The sequence below is a fragment of the Phyllostomus hastatus genome, unplaced genomic scaffold (assembly GCF_019186645.2).
Source record: "Phyllostomus hastatus isolate PE091 unplaced genomic scaffold, TTU_PhHast_1.1 phas_scaffold_93, whole genome shotgun sequence".
Taxonomy (NCBI): domain Eukaryota; kingdom Metazoa; phylum Chordata; class Mammalia; order Chiroptera; family Phyllostomidae; genus Phyllostomus; species Phyllostomus hastatus.
In genome coordinates, this window is record NW_025334042.1 from 11,327,930 (window position 1) to 11,344,045 (window position 16,116).

General features: G+C 44.1%; 1 protein-coding gene across 1 annotated transcript in view; it reads left to right on the forward strand.

Annotated features, from left to right (window-relative positions):
* Positions 1 to 16,116, forward strand: part of PPM1H (protein phosphatase, Mg2+/Mn2+ dependent 1H) — a 236,520-nt gene that overhangs the window by 76,146 nt on the left and 144,258 nt on the right. Inside the window, exon 2 of the mRNA XM_045828954.1 lies at positions 14,956 to 15,121. Within this exon, the coding sequence (XP_045684910.1) occupies positions 14,956 to 15,121 (166 nt within the window). The remainder of the gene's footprint in view (positions 1 to 14,955; positions 15,122 to 16,116) is intronic.

A 16,116-nucleotide genomic window follows, 5' to 3' on the forward strand; every position in this document is an offset into this window, starting at 1 on the left:
CAGCCTTTCATTCAGTAGATATTTGACTGCCTGCTGTGTAAGTCAGGTTCTACACTAGTCTGAGAATACAAAATCAAGTAAGATTCTACCTCTGCCTTTCAGGTACATACTTATTACTATAATAATAATACAAATGAGTGTGTATGAGAGTTGCGTGTTGTTAGATTCAACCAGCAATTGACAGCCACCCAAGGGGAATTTATTATAGGATATTGGGGTTACCCTATGTTCCAAAGCAAAATGGGTCTTGGGAACAGTTAGAACTAGGGTAGGGACTCAGACTCCACTGAGATTCTCTTACATAGTCTGCTTCCTTTCTTTTTGTCTCTGTCTCTCTTCCCCGTACCTTTTTCTGTCTTTCATTTTCCATGGCACAGCCCTAATGGCTCAACTAGGGTCAGGTGGCCAGCTCTGGACAAACCAGCTGTGGCCAGGGAACAGCTGTATGAGTGGGCTGGGGGAGGGTAGGAGGCAGACACCATGTTTACAAGGATGGGAGTCTGAACAGATACAACATGTCTCTGCCAGGTCTTTGCTGAGGAGTTCCCGTTCATTTATTTTCTTAATCTACACAGTACCCCAAGTGGGTAGCTAAAGAATCTTGAGTTTTAGAAAGCAATGTACCCAAGTCACACAACTAATAAGTGGTAGAGCTAGGAAACTAGTCCAGGTTTCTGGTCATTTTTATCAGAGTGTCCGCTAGCTACTTAATGCTTAAAAACTATAATAAAGCAACCCTAAAACAATGGTGCTTAAACTGAGAATTCAAGAACAGGGGGCCATTTGTCAGACAAGAGGAAGTTAGATCATTCTAGGCAGAGGGGAAAGACCTGTGTGAGGCGGTTGTGCATTTAACACCGCTTTCCATAAACCACAGTCTGTGTTTTATGGCTGCGGGCAGAGGGTGTGAGCAGAGCCGGCGGGGAGGCTGAGGACATGGAGAGGGGCCAGATCATGAAGACCCTTGTGTGGCAAGCTAAGGAGTTTACATTTTAATCTGAAATCACTGGAGTCTCTGAAGAGAGAGATGATGAGAGAGACGGGGCCATTCGTGATCGGGAAGGGTCAGTCTGGCCCCGTGTGCTGGCTTTATTGTGTGTCTGGGGGCGCAACAAGGAAGGAGGTTTATGCAGTGGCGATTGGAGGATGTGATGTAGTCCTGAATGAGGCTTGGGACGTGGAGGATTGTGGTCATAGTTGTGAAGGAGGACCTACTGACCAGATGTGGGTGAGAGAAAGAGGCTGGGACAGGGGGTGTTCCTTGGAATTCTTGATCCACTGAGGCAAGAACACCAGAAGGAATATGGTATCGGAGACAGAGGTAGATAGCAGGAGGAAGGAGAGATGAGTACAAGTTTGGGCAGCTTGCATTTGTGCAGTATGCAATGCAGGTCTTCTGGAGGCAGTCAGAAATGCAGGCCAGACACCCTGGAGATCTGTACTGGAGATGTGACCGTTGAAGTGCTTAGTGCTTAGGTCTTAAATGCGGCCTGGGGAACAGAGAGGAGCCCCCAGGGAAAGTTGGGCAGGAAGAAAAGCCAGATGGGGAGCCTCAGGGAACAGCAGTATTTGAGGCTCACTTGCAGCCCCCACATTGAATGACTGGGATAGGAAGTTTCAGTTAATCATATTTCCATTTCAATTTGCTGTAAGTCAAATATGATTTAGCAGGTATCATAGAATTATCTGAGAAAGACAAGTACTGCTTTAAGGCTGTGTTCCATGTAAATGAGTCTTGCCTCTGAAGGCAGTTGAGGTTTTGCATTAACTGGAGGTGAGGGTGGGGGGAATTATAGACGCAACAGTTGGAAAAGAATTTTTAGAATCTTCTCATTCAATGTGGGGATCCTCAGAGTATCCATGAAAGATGATGACAAACCAGCTGTTGGACATTTCAAGAAAGAGAATTTTCACTTTTTGAATTAATTCATTGCTTTGCAGTGCAGCTTTACGCTGATGGTGTCAGAGTTGCCTGTCTGCTACCTCTGGGTCCCCTTCAGGCCTCTGGATTTTCCCTGCTGCACAGCAGTATTTCAGTGTTGAGAGGAGAGCCGCCCGGGCCCTCCCAGCCCTTTTTGTTGGTAGGCATTCCCTGTTAGCAGAGCACTGCCACCGAGTGAGTCCTGGGCTGTAGGCGGACGGTGGAATTTAGATGACGACTCCACCCAGAGAGGTGCTAGCCTCCGACGTCAGCCTCTGCTGTGCTGCACATGTCTGGGGCTCCCTTCACATGCTCTGCTTCCGGGTTCTGTAGCACTTGTTATGAAATCTGTTTTTCCTTTGGAATGTCGCCTGATTTTCCTTGAAGCCAACTGATGGCTTTTATACTTTAAGAAGCAAATAGGCAGGGTTAGAACTCAGTCATTACTCTCGTCCACCCACGTCATTTGTTCATTCCTTCAGCTGACACTGCGTGAGTGCCCACTCCTCCTTTGTGATTTGAGGTTGCGGAGAGCACGGCCAGAGTCAGCAAACAGCATCATGGAGCATACCTGTCTTTGACTCGTTGCAGTATTATCGGCAGCTCGCCTTGTTCTTTTCATTTAAGGATAATATTGGACATCCAGTTTAAAATAGATTACATTCTTGCTGCGCATTTTCCTTCTACAGGGCCAAAGCAGTCTCACTGTACCTTCTAACTTTCTGAGGGTGGAGGGATCAATTAGCCTAAAATGAACAACTGGCCCTTCCAAGGCCTCTGTTGAAACTGGCTCGTTCTTTCCTTTATAAACTAGGGAGATTTCAGTTGTTAACTGAGATTGGACCTGGGTCTGAGCTCAAAGGTAAAAAAAAAAAGTTAGATCAGATAACAACCAGCTTCCAAAGGGCTATTTTTTTATATTGTTCAGGCTTGAATTTGGAAACAAGACAGACTTTCTCTACAAGTTAGTGTTGACAGGGGTGAGGATTTTCCAAAGCAGATTGTTTTCAGTTAAAATAAACCATGTGTTTAAAAAAAAAGACTAAAGTAATGAGGGGGAAACTAAGTATTGCTCTTATGTACACCTGCAGTAACACTGTGCTTGCCTCGGGAAAAGTGGGCCGGAGTGCTGGAACCACGTGACACATCTCAGTTCCTGCTGGCGATACCTGTGTTCTATTTATAGGTTGTTGTACAACTAATTACAAGAGCATTGTTTTTGTGAGTACAATGCATTGTTTCAAACCTCAGTTGCTATGGGAAAATGCCAGAATGGCTTGTCTCAGATGTTTAACTGAATGATTTTGCCTGTGATATTGTTGGGGCAAATAAAATGAAGAAAATGAGGATAATGACACCCAATCTTCGTTTCAGGGTTACAAGCATTAGCAAAGTTGTTAGATGCACTGTGCTTTAAACGGTTTGGTTTTCCAACAGTCGGATAACTACCTAGTAAGGAAAGTAGTGCTAGCTCACCATTCCCATTTTACTGATGAGAAACTGAGGCACTAGTGCAGGGGTGCCAGACTCATTTTCACCTGGACCACATCAGCTTTGCAGTTGCCTTCAAAGGGCTGAAGGTAATTTTAGGACTGTATAAATGTAACTACTCCCTAAGAGTTAAGGGAGAGAGAGCTCGGTGCTGCCGCCAGGTAGAAACAAGGTGCTGGGCCGGATTCAGCCTGTGGACCTTGTGTTTGCCACCTGTGCTTTAAGGCTAAAAAGGAAAATGTCAGAGCCCTAGATTGCTCAAAACTTTCTTTGTTCCAGAGCAAGGGAAAAGCTAAGGTTGTAGCTGGATTTCTTAAAAAGAAACTGCTGATTAAAATTTATTTATTTTATTTGATATCTTTTGAGATTATCTTTTGTCTTTTGCTTCCATTTTATTAGTTTCAGGCTTTTTAAAGTGCATATTTTTTAAATTACACATTTGAAATGGTCTTTCACTTTGTTTTTTAAAAAATGCATCTCTCACATTGCTGATGGTACAGATACATCTACGGTGAATAAGGAAAGGAAACCTTACCTTTAGAAATGCGGGAGCTTCAAGCATGTTGCCTTTCCCCCCTTAACTGCCAACAGAAGTTGACAGCTACATGCAAGTAATATTGTTCTGAACCAAAAAAAGTATTTTTCTGCTTTATTTAATGTAAAACTACCAACCTTAAAATGTTTTGGGGGAAGGCCTTTATTTTCATTTCACTTGGCCCCAACAGAGGAGCACTGTGGCCTCGCGTGGGAATTTCTCCAGCCTCTGAAAGAACACAGACTTCCTTATTTGAATACGGAAGTTGGACGTTGGTGATATTAATTGTTTTCACAAGAGGACCCAGACAGTAACTGAAAGGAAATGCCCAGAGGCAGTGTTTGAGTTTTATCTCTACTGTGTTAAAAACTCATTTCTAAGCAGCAGATAAGAAGAAGAAAACATTGTCGTATGTGTGGGGAGAGCTGTAGAGCAACACTGTATTTTCTTTTGATCTTTAGTGTTTATTTTTTGATCTTAAGTTATTTAATGATATTGGTATGGTGGGTAGATGCTATCAGTGGCCACCGTATGCTAGCAGCAAAGTATCCAGCCCTGTAATATAAAAAATAGAGACATTTATTGAAGAAGATACAAGATCCGAGAAACATTGTACATAGGACAATGACTCCTTAGTTGTCTTCAAAGCAGGCACCTTGGGACCTCACACAGCTCTCCCAATCACCATTAGCTGCCCCACCATATTTTCCTGAATTTCATTGATGGTCTGAAATATCTTCTCTTTCAAAGGTGCTTTTAGTTTTGGGAAAAGCCAGAAGACACAGGGCGCTAAATCTGGGCTATAGGGGAGCTGAGTCACCTGGGTGACTTGAGGTTTTTGCCAAAAAACTGCACGAGACGTGATGCATAAACAGGAGCATTGTTGTGATGAAGCTGAGAACCACCAGTTGCCCATAGCTGTGGCCTTCTGAATCATCCAAATAATTTCTGTGGAGGAATGTTCAAGCTTAACACAAAACCTGATGCAGATTCATTGCTCTACTCAGTCTTTTTGATGCGATGGCCACACAGTACACACGCTCTCTCGATGGCATCGACTGCTCCCACTGACTAGTACAGTGAAGTCATCATTGTTCACACATGCACATTCCAGTCCACTCCTTGGCTGCCAGGTTACAGCCATGTCACACAAACCATTCTCGTTATATTAACAATGGCTGGACTTTTTCTGGACAGAGACAGGTTCAAAGAGTTCAGCCCAATTGTTAAGTTCAGGGATTGGCACACATTTTCTGTAAAGGTGTAGTTAGTACATAGTACAGGCTTTGTGAACAAGACAGTCCATGTCAAAACTACCAGCTCTGCCGTTGTACCGAGAAAGCTACCATAGACAAAATAGGCATGGATGAATGAGGCTGTGTTCCAGTGAAACTTTACGGACACTGAAATTTGAATTTCATATAATTTTCATGAAATAGTTTTCTGATTTTTTTCTCCCAGCAATTGAAAAATGAAGAACCACTCTTATCTTGCGGGCCATACAAACACAGGCTGTGGCCGGGATTTGGCCCATGAGCCAGTTCGTCGGCCTAGTTAAGCTGCAGTTGGCTGCCACTGCCTTTGTAATTTCTGGGGTCGTGGAACTTTCTGTTCACTGACCTAAACCCCAGCTCATTATCTCATCCCACAGAACTGCCTACCTTCAAGACCTGTTTCATTTCCTCATCTCCCTGTATAATCAGTGTTTCTCATCAGCTCTTTCTGCCAATAGAAACCCGAGAGCCATCCTCGCTGCTCCTCTCCGCCCCACCGCCCACGTCAAGCAGGTTTGACTCAGCTCATTCACCTCCTCCCAAACCCTCTCTTCTCTCCACCCAGAGCCATCGATTGGTTCACAGCCTCTTTGTCACCAGGACTCTTACACGAGACTAACTGATCTCTTTACTTTTGTCATTTTTCCTCTATAATCCTCCGTTAGGCCACTATTCTTATTTTCCAAAATAATTTTGATCATACCAGTGCTATGTTTAAGCATTCTTAGACTCTTCCCTTCCCTCATGGGCTCTACAGGATCAAGTTCCGATAGAAATTCCTGGTCTGGCTCTGATGTAGATCCCTGAGCAAGTCTGCACTTAGGTCACATCCATCCCCTCTTTATCAAGTTCACATCACCCAATTCTCGCAGGCTGTTCCCGAGCTTGGAGAGCCCGTTCTTATTTTTTCTCCGACTGCTGATTTCCTCTCTTATTCCACACGACTGAGCATGATGCCACCTCATCTGTGATACTTTAGTAAAAATATATTTTACTGATTATGCTATTACAGTTGTCCCAATTTTCCCCCCTTTGACCTCCTCTGCCAGTACCCCCATTCCCACCAGCAGTCCCCCTCCCTTGGTTCATGTCCATGGGTTGTGCATATAAGTTCTTTGTCTTCTCCATTTCCTAGACTCTTCTTGACAGCTTCTTGTTTATTTTGTACCAATTTTGATTCTTAACCCCTGCACCTTTTCCTCCATTCTCCCTCTTCCCTCTCCTAGCTGATAACCTTCCAAATGATCTCCATACCTATGATTCTGTTCCTGTTCTGCTTGTTTTCTTGGTTTGTTGTTTTAGATTCACTTGGTCAGAGCTGTGAATTTGTTGCCCTTTTAGTGTTCATGGTTTTGATCTTCTTTTTCTTAAATAAGTCCCTTTAACATTTCATGTAATAATGGCTTGGTGATGATGAAATCCTTTAGCTTTACCTTGTCTGGGAAGCATTTTCTCTGCCCTTCCATTCTCTATGATAGCTTTACTGGATAGAGTAATCTAGGTTGTAGGTCCTTGCTTTTCATCACTTTGAATACTTGTTGCCAGCCCCTTCTTTCTTGTGAAGTTTCTTTTGAGAAATCAGCTGACAGTCTTCTGGGCATTCCTTTGTAGGTAACTCTCTCTTGCAGCTTTTAAGATTCTGTCTTTAGCTTTAATTTTTGGCATTTTAATTACAGTGTGTCTTGGTGTGATCCTCTTTGGGTCCAACTTGTTTGGGACTCTTTGTGCTTCCTTTACCAAATTAGGGGAGTTTTCTTTCATTATACTTTCAAATAAGTTTTCAATTTCTTGCTCTTCCTCTCTTCCTTCTAGCACCCCTATGATTTGTATGTTTGTATGTTTGAAGATGTCCCAGAGGTTCCTAAGCTTATCTGTGTGTGTTTTTAATTATTTTCTTTCTGCTGTTCTGATTGAATGTTTTTTCCTTCCTGTCTTCCAAATCATTGGTTTGATTCTCCGCTTCATCCTCACCACTGCTGGTTCCCTGTAGAGTTTTCTTTATTTCACTAAGTGTAATCTTCATTTCTGCCCTTATGTTTTGCTGTACTCAATGAGCTCATTGAGCATCCTGATCACCAGTGTATTCAACTCTGCATCTGATAGGTTGGCTATCTCCATTTCGTTTAGTTCTTTTTCTGGGAGTTTTTTTTCTGTTCTTTTATGTGGACCATATTTCTGTATCTCCTCAATTCAGCAGCCTCTTTGTGTTTGTTTCTGTCTATTAGGTAGAGCTGCTTTGACTCCCTGTCAAAGGCACCTGTAAATTGAGTGGAGCGCGGAACCTTAGGTTATTGCCAGGGTGTGGCAACTTGCTTCACTGCTTTTTGGATCATAGAGGGGACAATGCCACTGCCTGGCTTCTTGAGGTTACTGGCACTCACCCCATTTCCAGTCACTTTACCCACTTCCAGTATGTGACTGGCACCCTTCCAGCTGTTGCTCTGATGCTAATTCCCAGAGTGAGTAGGTTTGCTTATGTTCTAAGTTTGTGCAGGCCCTTTAAATGCACTCTCCTGAAAATCCAGCAGTTTCCTCCACTGCCCCAACCTCCACTGATTTTTACAACCAGAGGTAATGGGGATTTACCTTCTGGGTGCTGGAAACCTGGGCTGTGCTGTCTAGCCTGGAGCTGGGATTGTTCGCTCCCAAGGTATCCCTCCCAATTTTTATCTGCTACATGTGAAAGTAGGACCTCATTCTGCCAGCGCCCCCCCTACGCAGCGCATGGCGTCTCTGTGCCTTAGCCTTTCTCTGAGTCTCCGCCCCTCCTACCCGTCTGGATGAATGTGGCTTCTTTAAGTCCTTGATTGTTGGACTTCCATACATGTTGACTTTCTGAGGATTCTGGTTATTATTTGTTTTGAGAAATAGTTATGATTCTCTCTGTGGTTGCAGGAGGAGGTAAAGCGTGTCTACTTACACCTCTGTCTTCACCAGAAGTCTCATCTGTGACACTTTTGCAGAGTTGCCCCATCTCCTGCCTCCTCACACCCCTTGTGGCAGGCACACACCTCGAGCGTGGCAGCAATCTGAGCAAACTGTGGTTACTTGTAAGGAAGTCTCCCTGTTATCGGTGACTCTGGGCTCCTTGAAGGCAGAAAGCATATCCTAGACTTGGCTAATCCCTATTGAGTTACACAATGAATATTTTAATATAATTATTTCAACCAATATGGTGAATATATGCTATTCATCTAATAGCTTTCTTGATTAAAGTCACAGAGACCTGATTGCACAGTTGCAGAATCAAATGCCTCTGGGGCCAGGCTGGTTATGTAGATGGTGGATGTGGACAGAGCCAGGTCTGGGGTGAGTTAGGGAAGACATTTCATATCCGGTGGGACTGCCTCCCCTCAGGTCCAGCTAAATGTTGTCACACAAGAGTATGACAGGTGATGCATTTCTCTTCTCAAGAGAAATGGGAAAAGTTAAGATCTTTTTAATGTAAATACCCAAATTCATAAGTATTGGTAAGTAATTTACCTTAAAAAAGACTTTTTGGGGCAAAAGTTTAAAAATAGCAACCTCTCTGTGGGCTGAACGTGGACCCTGCTGCCCCGGGTTGCAGCCCCTGATTGGTCATGTCCCTCCATCAGCCACAGACAGGGCCCGGGACCCAGAAGGTGTAAGTCAGTCTGTGTGATGGGAGAAGACCCGCAGTTATGTGGTTTTTCCCCGGCCTGTGTTTATCCTGCCTTTTCAACCACGTGGCTGAAACTGTCTGGGAGAAGCTGTTATCCTTGATGGATGTCTGCCTGCTTTTGATGATGGCTGTTATTAAAGGCTTGGGGTCCTAGTCAGACCTGTGGTTTTCCAGTGCACCAAGGAAGAGAGGTTAACTCCCTTGGGCCTAGGAATTAAGTTGTCCTTCGGTTCCAGCCCATCTACCCAGATTCTCTGAGATGGTCATTAACCATCTCAGAGAATCACAAGACACATTGCCTAAGAGGTTACCTAGAAAAGAAAATTTTAATAATTGATAGCTTATTTGGTCTTCCATAAATGATTCATTTACCACCTCTCTCTCTCTCCCTACAGCCTTACTGCTGTCTGCTTCTCAGCTGTACCTGAATCAGCACATCTTATCCCCTCATGACCTTTATAAAACACTTCCTCTTTCTTACCTTGAGTCATTCCTGCTGCCTGGAAGTATTGACACTCAGTGTAAACTTTTTAGTAGGCTAAGCTGTCCAGGTTTTTATTTTCTTTAAAAATAAAGCAGTATAACAACAACAACAACAACAGCAAACCCCACCCAATTAAACCAAATATAATTCTCTATTTGGTCTTCTCCTGTGAGTCTGGGACCAGAGCTTCTGAGTCCGGGAGCCTCGGGGCCCAGAGACAGCATCTGCGGGCAGCTCTGGGGAGGAGTCTGGAAGCAGCATGTTCCTGACTGTGTGAGTGCCTTCCTGTGCACCGATCGCCCTCATGTGTGTGGGTTGCATGTTGCAATAACATTGAGAAGAGGACTCAGAGCAGCGGTGGCCTTGCTCAAGGTCCACATTCTAAGGAGTGTCACACTGTGCCTCCCAGAGGCTCTGTGTGCCTGCCGGTACTGGTGGGGATGGGAGGGGGAGGTGCTCTTTAAGCCAGCGTGGCTGGGGCAAGTTACCGGGGCCCAACAGAACAGGTAGACAGCTTCATATTTGATATATTATTATTTAATAATATGTGTGCAGTGGTCACTATGTGCCAGGCACTGTTAAATGCTTTTCATGCTAGATCAGTTAATTCTTACAACTCTTTTTATGGTTAGTCATGACTTTACCATCCCCATTTTAGAGAGAGAAAGCAACTTGGGCAAGAACACACAGCTAGAGGTAGTCATTAGTGGAGACCAAGTTTGGACTAGGTCTGTGTGACCGTCGCTCTTGTATGTGCCTTCCTCACTCTGCCAAGTACCTCACGGTGGGGAGGGGCCGGGGGAGGGGGTGGTAACAAAGGACTTGACACCCACCAAATGCTTAGCACAGTACGTGACACACAGACATCCTTCAAAACGTCAGCTGCGACTGTCTTCTGACAGTCTTTGTCAGATAGTCCTCTGACTATCTTTTCTAAATCCTTTTGAAAACTGGTTCCATCCTGAGTTCTCTGGGCCAGTGGCCTGAACTAGTGGCCATTGTGACAAGAGCTCACTACTTGAGAATACTTACTTGTCTCTCTTTAGTCAGAGGGATCTGCTCTATGTGTCCTTGTCAGGGAGTGTCCTTGTAGTTAAGGTTTTGAGCCGATGAGAAGGCAAGATAACTTGATAATTTAATCCTCGCAATGAAAGGCAGGACTTTTCTGCTAAAACTCAGGTGAGGTTGATTTTTTAAAAATTTGTGACTAGGGTATTTCACAAACAGAAAGCAGGAAAACCAGGACTCTCAAGCATATGACAGGAGCGTAGAGTGACTTGCGTGCTCCTTTTGAATAGGCTCTGCTGTTGCTGTGATCTCAGGTCCCGGTCACGTTCATCCCCATGTCCAGGTCGTCGCTTCAGGCTGTATCTGATATACACAGAGGATTTTTGACTTTTAAGTACTTAGAATTCTGTATGTACCTGGTTTTTCAAGGGAAAAAATCTGGGTGCTTTGGTTCAATTGAGTGTAGGTCAGTAGGTTAACACAGCCTGCTGATGACTGTAACTTTGCATTGTGCCCCTCTCCCAGGGCAAATGTGTCATGATTTTTTAAGAGTGGAGAGACCTGGATGTTAGCTTTCTGTATTAAGAGACAGTAGTTACCCTTCCCGTTCATCCTCTAACACTTCTCCCACCTGAGTTTTAATCCTAAATTACAAAGTCACCCTCTTCGTGGTTTTAGATTTCTAAAATCTCCCCTTCTCAAATACACATGCGCGCACACACACACACACACACACACACACGCTCACCCCTTAGCAACTCCCAGAATTTAATCGATGAAGTACTGCTAAGGAACTGAGGTTTCCTGAAGTTAAGTTACTTGACCGAACACTCTGCCATTTGCCAGCTGTGACTGGTCTTTATAGAGCAGAGTGACGGTGGCTAACTCTGGCTAACTCGTAGAGCTGACAAGAGGATTAAATGAGTTAGATTTCTAAATGTAAAATGCTAACAGCAGTCTCAGGCACATAGTTAGTTCTCAACAAATGTAAGACGCTATTATGGCTCCATGTCAGGGAAGTAGCAGAACTGATCCCTGCCTGATTCCATTCGTTCATTCCACAAACACTTATTGAGCAACTGCTCTGTTGCTAGATGCTGGGGAGATAGCCTGTGTTCTCAGCAACTGTGCTCTGTTACCTCGGTTTAACGTCGGAGAAGCCGTTTTCCTGCTTTGTATGAAGTTGGAAAATAAGGCCACCAAACTAGGGTTTTTTTTAAAAGTCTTACAGTTAAGCATCACGGGTAGGTATTGTTCAGGGAAAGGATGCGCACCTAACAGCTGTTCCTGTTGATCTCAAGCAGTGCTGACTTTACGCTGGAGCGCAGGGCGAGAGGGAGCGTAGCTACCGATGCAGCTGCTTATTACATTTAAAGAAACTATCAAATCTTTGACAGCATGATGCTCCTTAGCTTGGGAAGTGAAGTTTTCCTCAATTTATATGTAATTAAAGGGTTCATTTACATTTTGTAAACAAAACCTTTGCCTTTGAACAAAATCAAATAAGTAAGTTGCTAGAGGTCAAGCTTTTCAAAGCAGGGTAAACAGAGAAGGTTCAGGACTTTTCTCCTAAAGCTGTATGGTGTAAGGAATTTGAATAATATAAAATATGGGGTAGGAGTTATATTTTTTTTAAAAGGCAGAGACTTTAGCCTCTGGCTGGTGTGGCTCAATGGATTGAGTGCCAGCCTGTAAACCGAAGGGTTGCTGGTATGATTCTCAGTCAAGGCACTTGGCTGGGTTGTGGACCAGGTCCCCCGTAGGGGGTGTGTGAGGGGCAACCACACATCGATGTTTCTCTCCTTCTCCTTCTCCCTCTCTTCCCCTCTCCCCCACAAAAAAATAAGTAATAATAAAATAAAAGGCAGAGTCTTTAATTTACTGTGGCTTTATCATCTGAATAATAATCAGATATTAGACCAAACAGGTTTACAGGGTTGGGACCCCTGTCTTTGCACTAGGTTGCCATTTCTGACTTTGCACTATTTCATTAGTGTCACTCACAAGCTGTATCCAACATGAAATGGCCAAGTGAGGCCACTCATGATTGTTCCTTTGTAGTTCTCCAGCTTCATGAGCCATTGCAATACAGCCCTCTGCACCACGGGCTTATGGGAATAGACACCCAATAGGAAAATAACACCACCAAGAGCTGAAGCAGAAAGCACTGGGACCTCAGAAGTGTGTCCCCAGCCCTGCCATGTTCGGCCGTGTGACCCTGTGCGAGTCACAGCCTTCCAAAGCCCTGGTTTACTTGCACATAAAATGAAGTTTCTAGGGTCTTGTGCTGAAGTTTGGTCCACTCCAGAGTTTAATAGTATCCACTGAAAGAGAGAAAAGATAAAGCACTTTCAGGGGACAGTGCTTCGTGATTGATGTAATTATAGCAGCTTTGTTGACTTGGAAAACAGCAGTGGCAGATGAGTCAGCCTGGCACGTAGCTATTGGAGATCAGCGATGCTTTTTTGGTTTAAAAAAAGACCTGACTACAGCATAAGTTTAGGAGGCAATGGTCAGTGTGACGTGAAGTTCCAGAAATAGCAGTTAGGCTCTTGTACCAAGGACAGTATGGAGGGGACAATTGTCACGAACTGGTTTTCCCAGCCGAACCTCCGCTCCCCTAGCTGTCTTTAGGGAAGGTGCTCATGTGGGAGACCATGGGGGTGTAACGTCCCCATTCAGTAAACAGTCCATGCCAACTGTGTTGGTTTGGATGTCAGTACCAGTGACTAAGAAGAGGCAGGTGGTATTTTTGAACCTCCTTCTGCCTGGTTTGGTCCTCTCAGGGTGGATGTAAAAGGGAAGCTCCAGTCAAGTGCATGTTGCATCTTAAGACCTCCCACTGCAACCCCCTGGACCAACCCCATGGGCTTCTCTGCAGATACGCAGATCTGACCTGCCCATCTTCCATCCTACATTTGGGCCGAGTTCTTCCAATCAAGTGATACTGGTCAATTAAAGAGGAAGGATAGAAGGCTTATTATGTATGCCAAGGCTGCCCAAAATAAATCAACTGGCACACATGTGTTCACATGTAACAGATGGGAATGAACTTTCAGATTGTTGCCTTTTTCCCAAAATACTTATACTTAAAAAAAAAGAAATTTAAAGCAAATGTCAAAAGGTATGAAACACCTCCATAGAATCCCAAGGTTTGGTGCAAGAGTGCTTGAACCCCACTCCCTTAGGTTTTGTGGCGCTCAAATCTCAATTTGCTCCGTTTCCTGTTTGGTTGTGGCGTGTATGTGTTGGCTTATGGAGATCTATACTGTTTTCAAAACTAAAGACCATTTTATGTAAAATGTGTTGGCATGTGAATGAGATCTGCAGCCTTGCTGTCAGTGCTGTATCGGTGTCGGTTGCTTATTTGGTACTGTGCTGTGGTTATGTAAAATGTTACCATGGGGGAAGATGGGGGAAGGGTACATCTGTATAGTACTATTTTTGCAATTTTCTCTGAATCTATAATTCTTTCAGAATTTAAAAATAAAAAAGAAGTCATTTAAAGACAGTCGTACTGGTGAGGAGGGAGCACAGCCAGGTTAATACAGCAGTGGAGCACAGCACACTTATAGAGGGGATTTTCATTTATCTTACCTTTTTTTTTTTTTAAAAAGCATCTTTTCACTCCCTGCCACTGAGTTCTATATCCTCCACACTCACTCTGTCACTGACTATGACACTGTTGATATTTTGGAAAGAAAACACAGCCAATGGCACATCAAGGAGAGCTCTTTCAGGGCTATTCTAGCTGCTGCTAGAATATTCTAGCTGCTGCTTAATTACTTAATAAGAAAATGGTGCTGAAAAATCTATTCTATTCTAGCTGCTGCTTAATTACTTAATAAGAAAATGGTGCTGAAACCCAAGCTCTATTTGCAGTCACTTAATACACAAAAAGGTATATGAATAATGTAGCATGTTTTTCGGAAGCTTTCCTATGCTTAAAATGTTTAGTAATTAGCAAAGAGGTGTCGACATACTGTGACATCATAATGTGACCACACGTACAAATCAGTGTCCTGTAGCCTGGTGTGGTGATACGCTGTGATGAGTATTCCACAGGAGAAAAGACAAGGGTTAGAAGTAACTAAAAAGAGTAAGCCTTTGATCCATTCACTACCCTGTGTGTAAAGGGAAAGGGGACAGGCAGTAGGTCCCCTGGGTTTTACAACATGCTGTAAATTACTGCCTTGCTCTTTGATAAGATTGATGGCGGTTTTGCTCTTTATCACTTGGAGAAATGCAACAGAATTCCCTGAACCAGGTGAACTCTTTCTTGTTATTGCCAACGGAGTGATTGTCTTCTCTTTTTTTTGTCTATAATGGATCAATGCAGTTGGTCCCATCTATCAGACACCTGTGAAGGTGCGCAGAGCTCAGAACTTTGCCTGTGCACATGAAAACACACATGTTTACATGTGTGCTCATATTACTTCATTTTAAAGAAATCAGTTTACTTGGGAACACGAAAGGACCTTTGTGTTAAGTGGGATGATAGTTTTGTGCCAGGTGTGGAGACGGGGTTAGCTGACTCTAGAGAGGAAGCTCTCAGGTTTTCGGTAATCACTTTGACACCTTTTCTGGCTTCTCCTCCAGGGTCATCAATGCCGGGAAGAGCACACACAATGAGGACCAAGCCAGCTGTGAAGTGCTCACTGTGAAGAAGAAAGCAGGAGCCATTACGTCCACCCCCAACAGGAACTCCACCAAGAGACGCTCCTCCCTTCCCAACGGGGAGGGGCTGCAACTGAAGGAGAACTCGGTAAGACCCTCCTTTACCCCCAGTTCTTGGGGGAGAGGAGCACGCACACTCTGGCCCCACTGTGAGATGTCCGAGCTGCACACAGGTCTCCTGTGGAAGAGAGAGAAGCAGTGTCCCCAGAGTTAGCGGAGTGGTGGGTCTCTACTCAGGCTGTCAGTCAAAGCTGAAGGTGACACATGCATGAGGAACCAGTGTTTAGGTTTTTAACCTTGAAAGTAAATAAAACACTCAAATCTTATATAGATTTTATTGTGAGAATTAGTTTGAAGAACTTTTGATGGTTTAAGGTAGCCAGTGCACAGGTTTTGTGAAGGAGCTACTTTGGCTCCTTTCCACTGACGAGGGGTGGAAATAACCAACACCACTGGCTCACAGCCCTGCTGTGACTTTGCCCCTTTTTCCTCCCCTTTCACACCCACTGGGGCCCATGCCTGATGCTGCTGCAGGTCGGTACTCTTTTCTCGTGGCCCAAAGGCCTGGCATCCCAGCAGTGGCCCTCCAGGCAAACCACAGAGCGTTTTTCCTCTCTCCAGTTTTCTGGAGGATATAGTAGGCGTCTTCAGAAAATTCAGAAGAAACCCTCAGAAAGGGATGGGGAATGACTGGCACTCTGTGCAAAGCAGCTTATTTAGTCCTGCAGAAAAGAGACATCGAATGGATGACCCAAATGTGACTATTCTGATAATCTTGAATATATTTTTGTACATAGATTTTTATAGGCTTGCAAAGAACCTAGGATTCTCTTTGTAGGCTAAGAAATAGCATCTCATTGCATTTATTAGGAACTGAGAGTGCTGATTTATTTTGCTAGCATCACTTCAGTGCTGGTGTCCAGGCTGAAAGAAGCATTGATCTGACTCTGCGCACAGTCGGACAGGCAGCAGACAGCAATAGCGGTGAAGTGCGCAGGCGCTGCAGTGAGACATTTTGGTGCAGTCCTTCACTTATTTAGTTATTTCATTTAGGGATAGTTAGTTATTCTTTGTGCCTAAGTA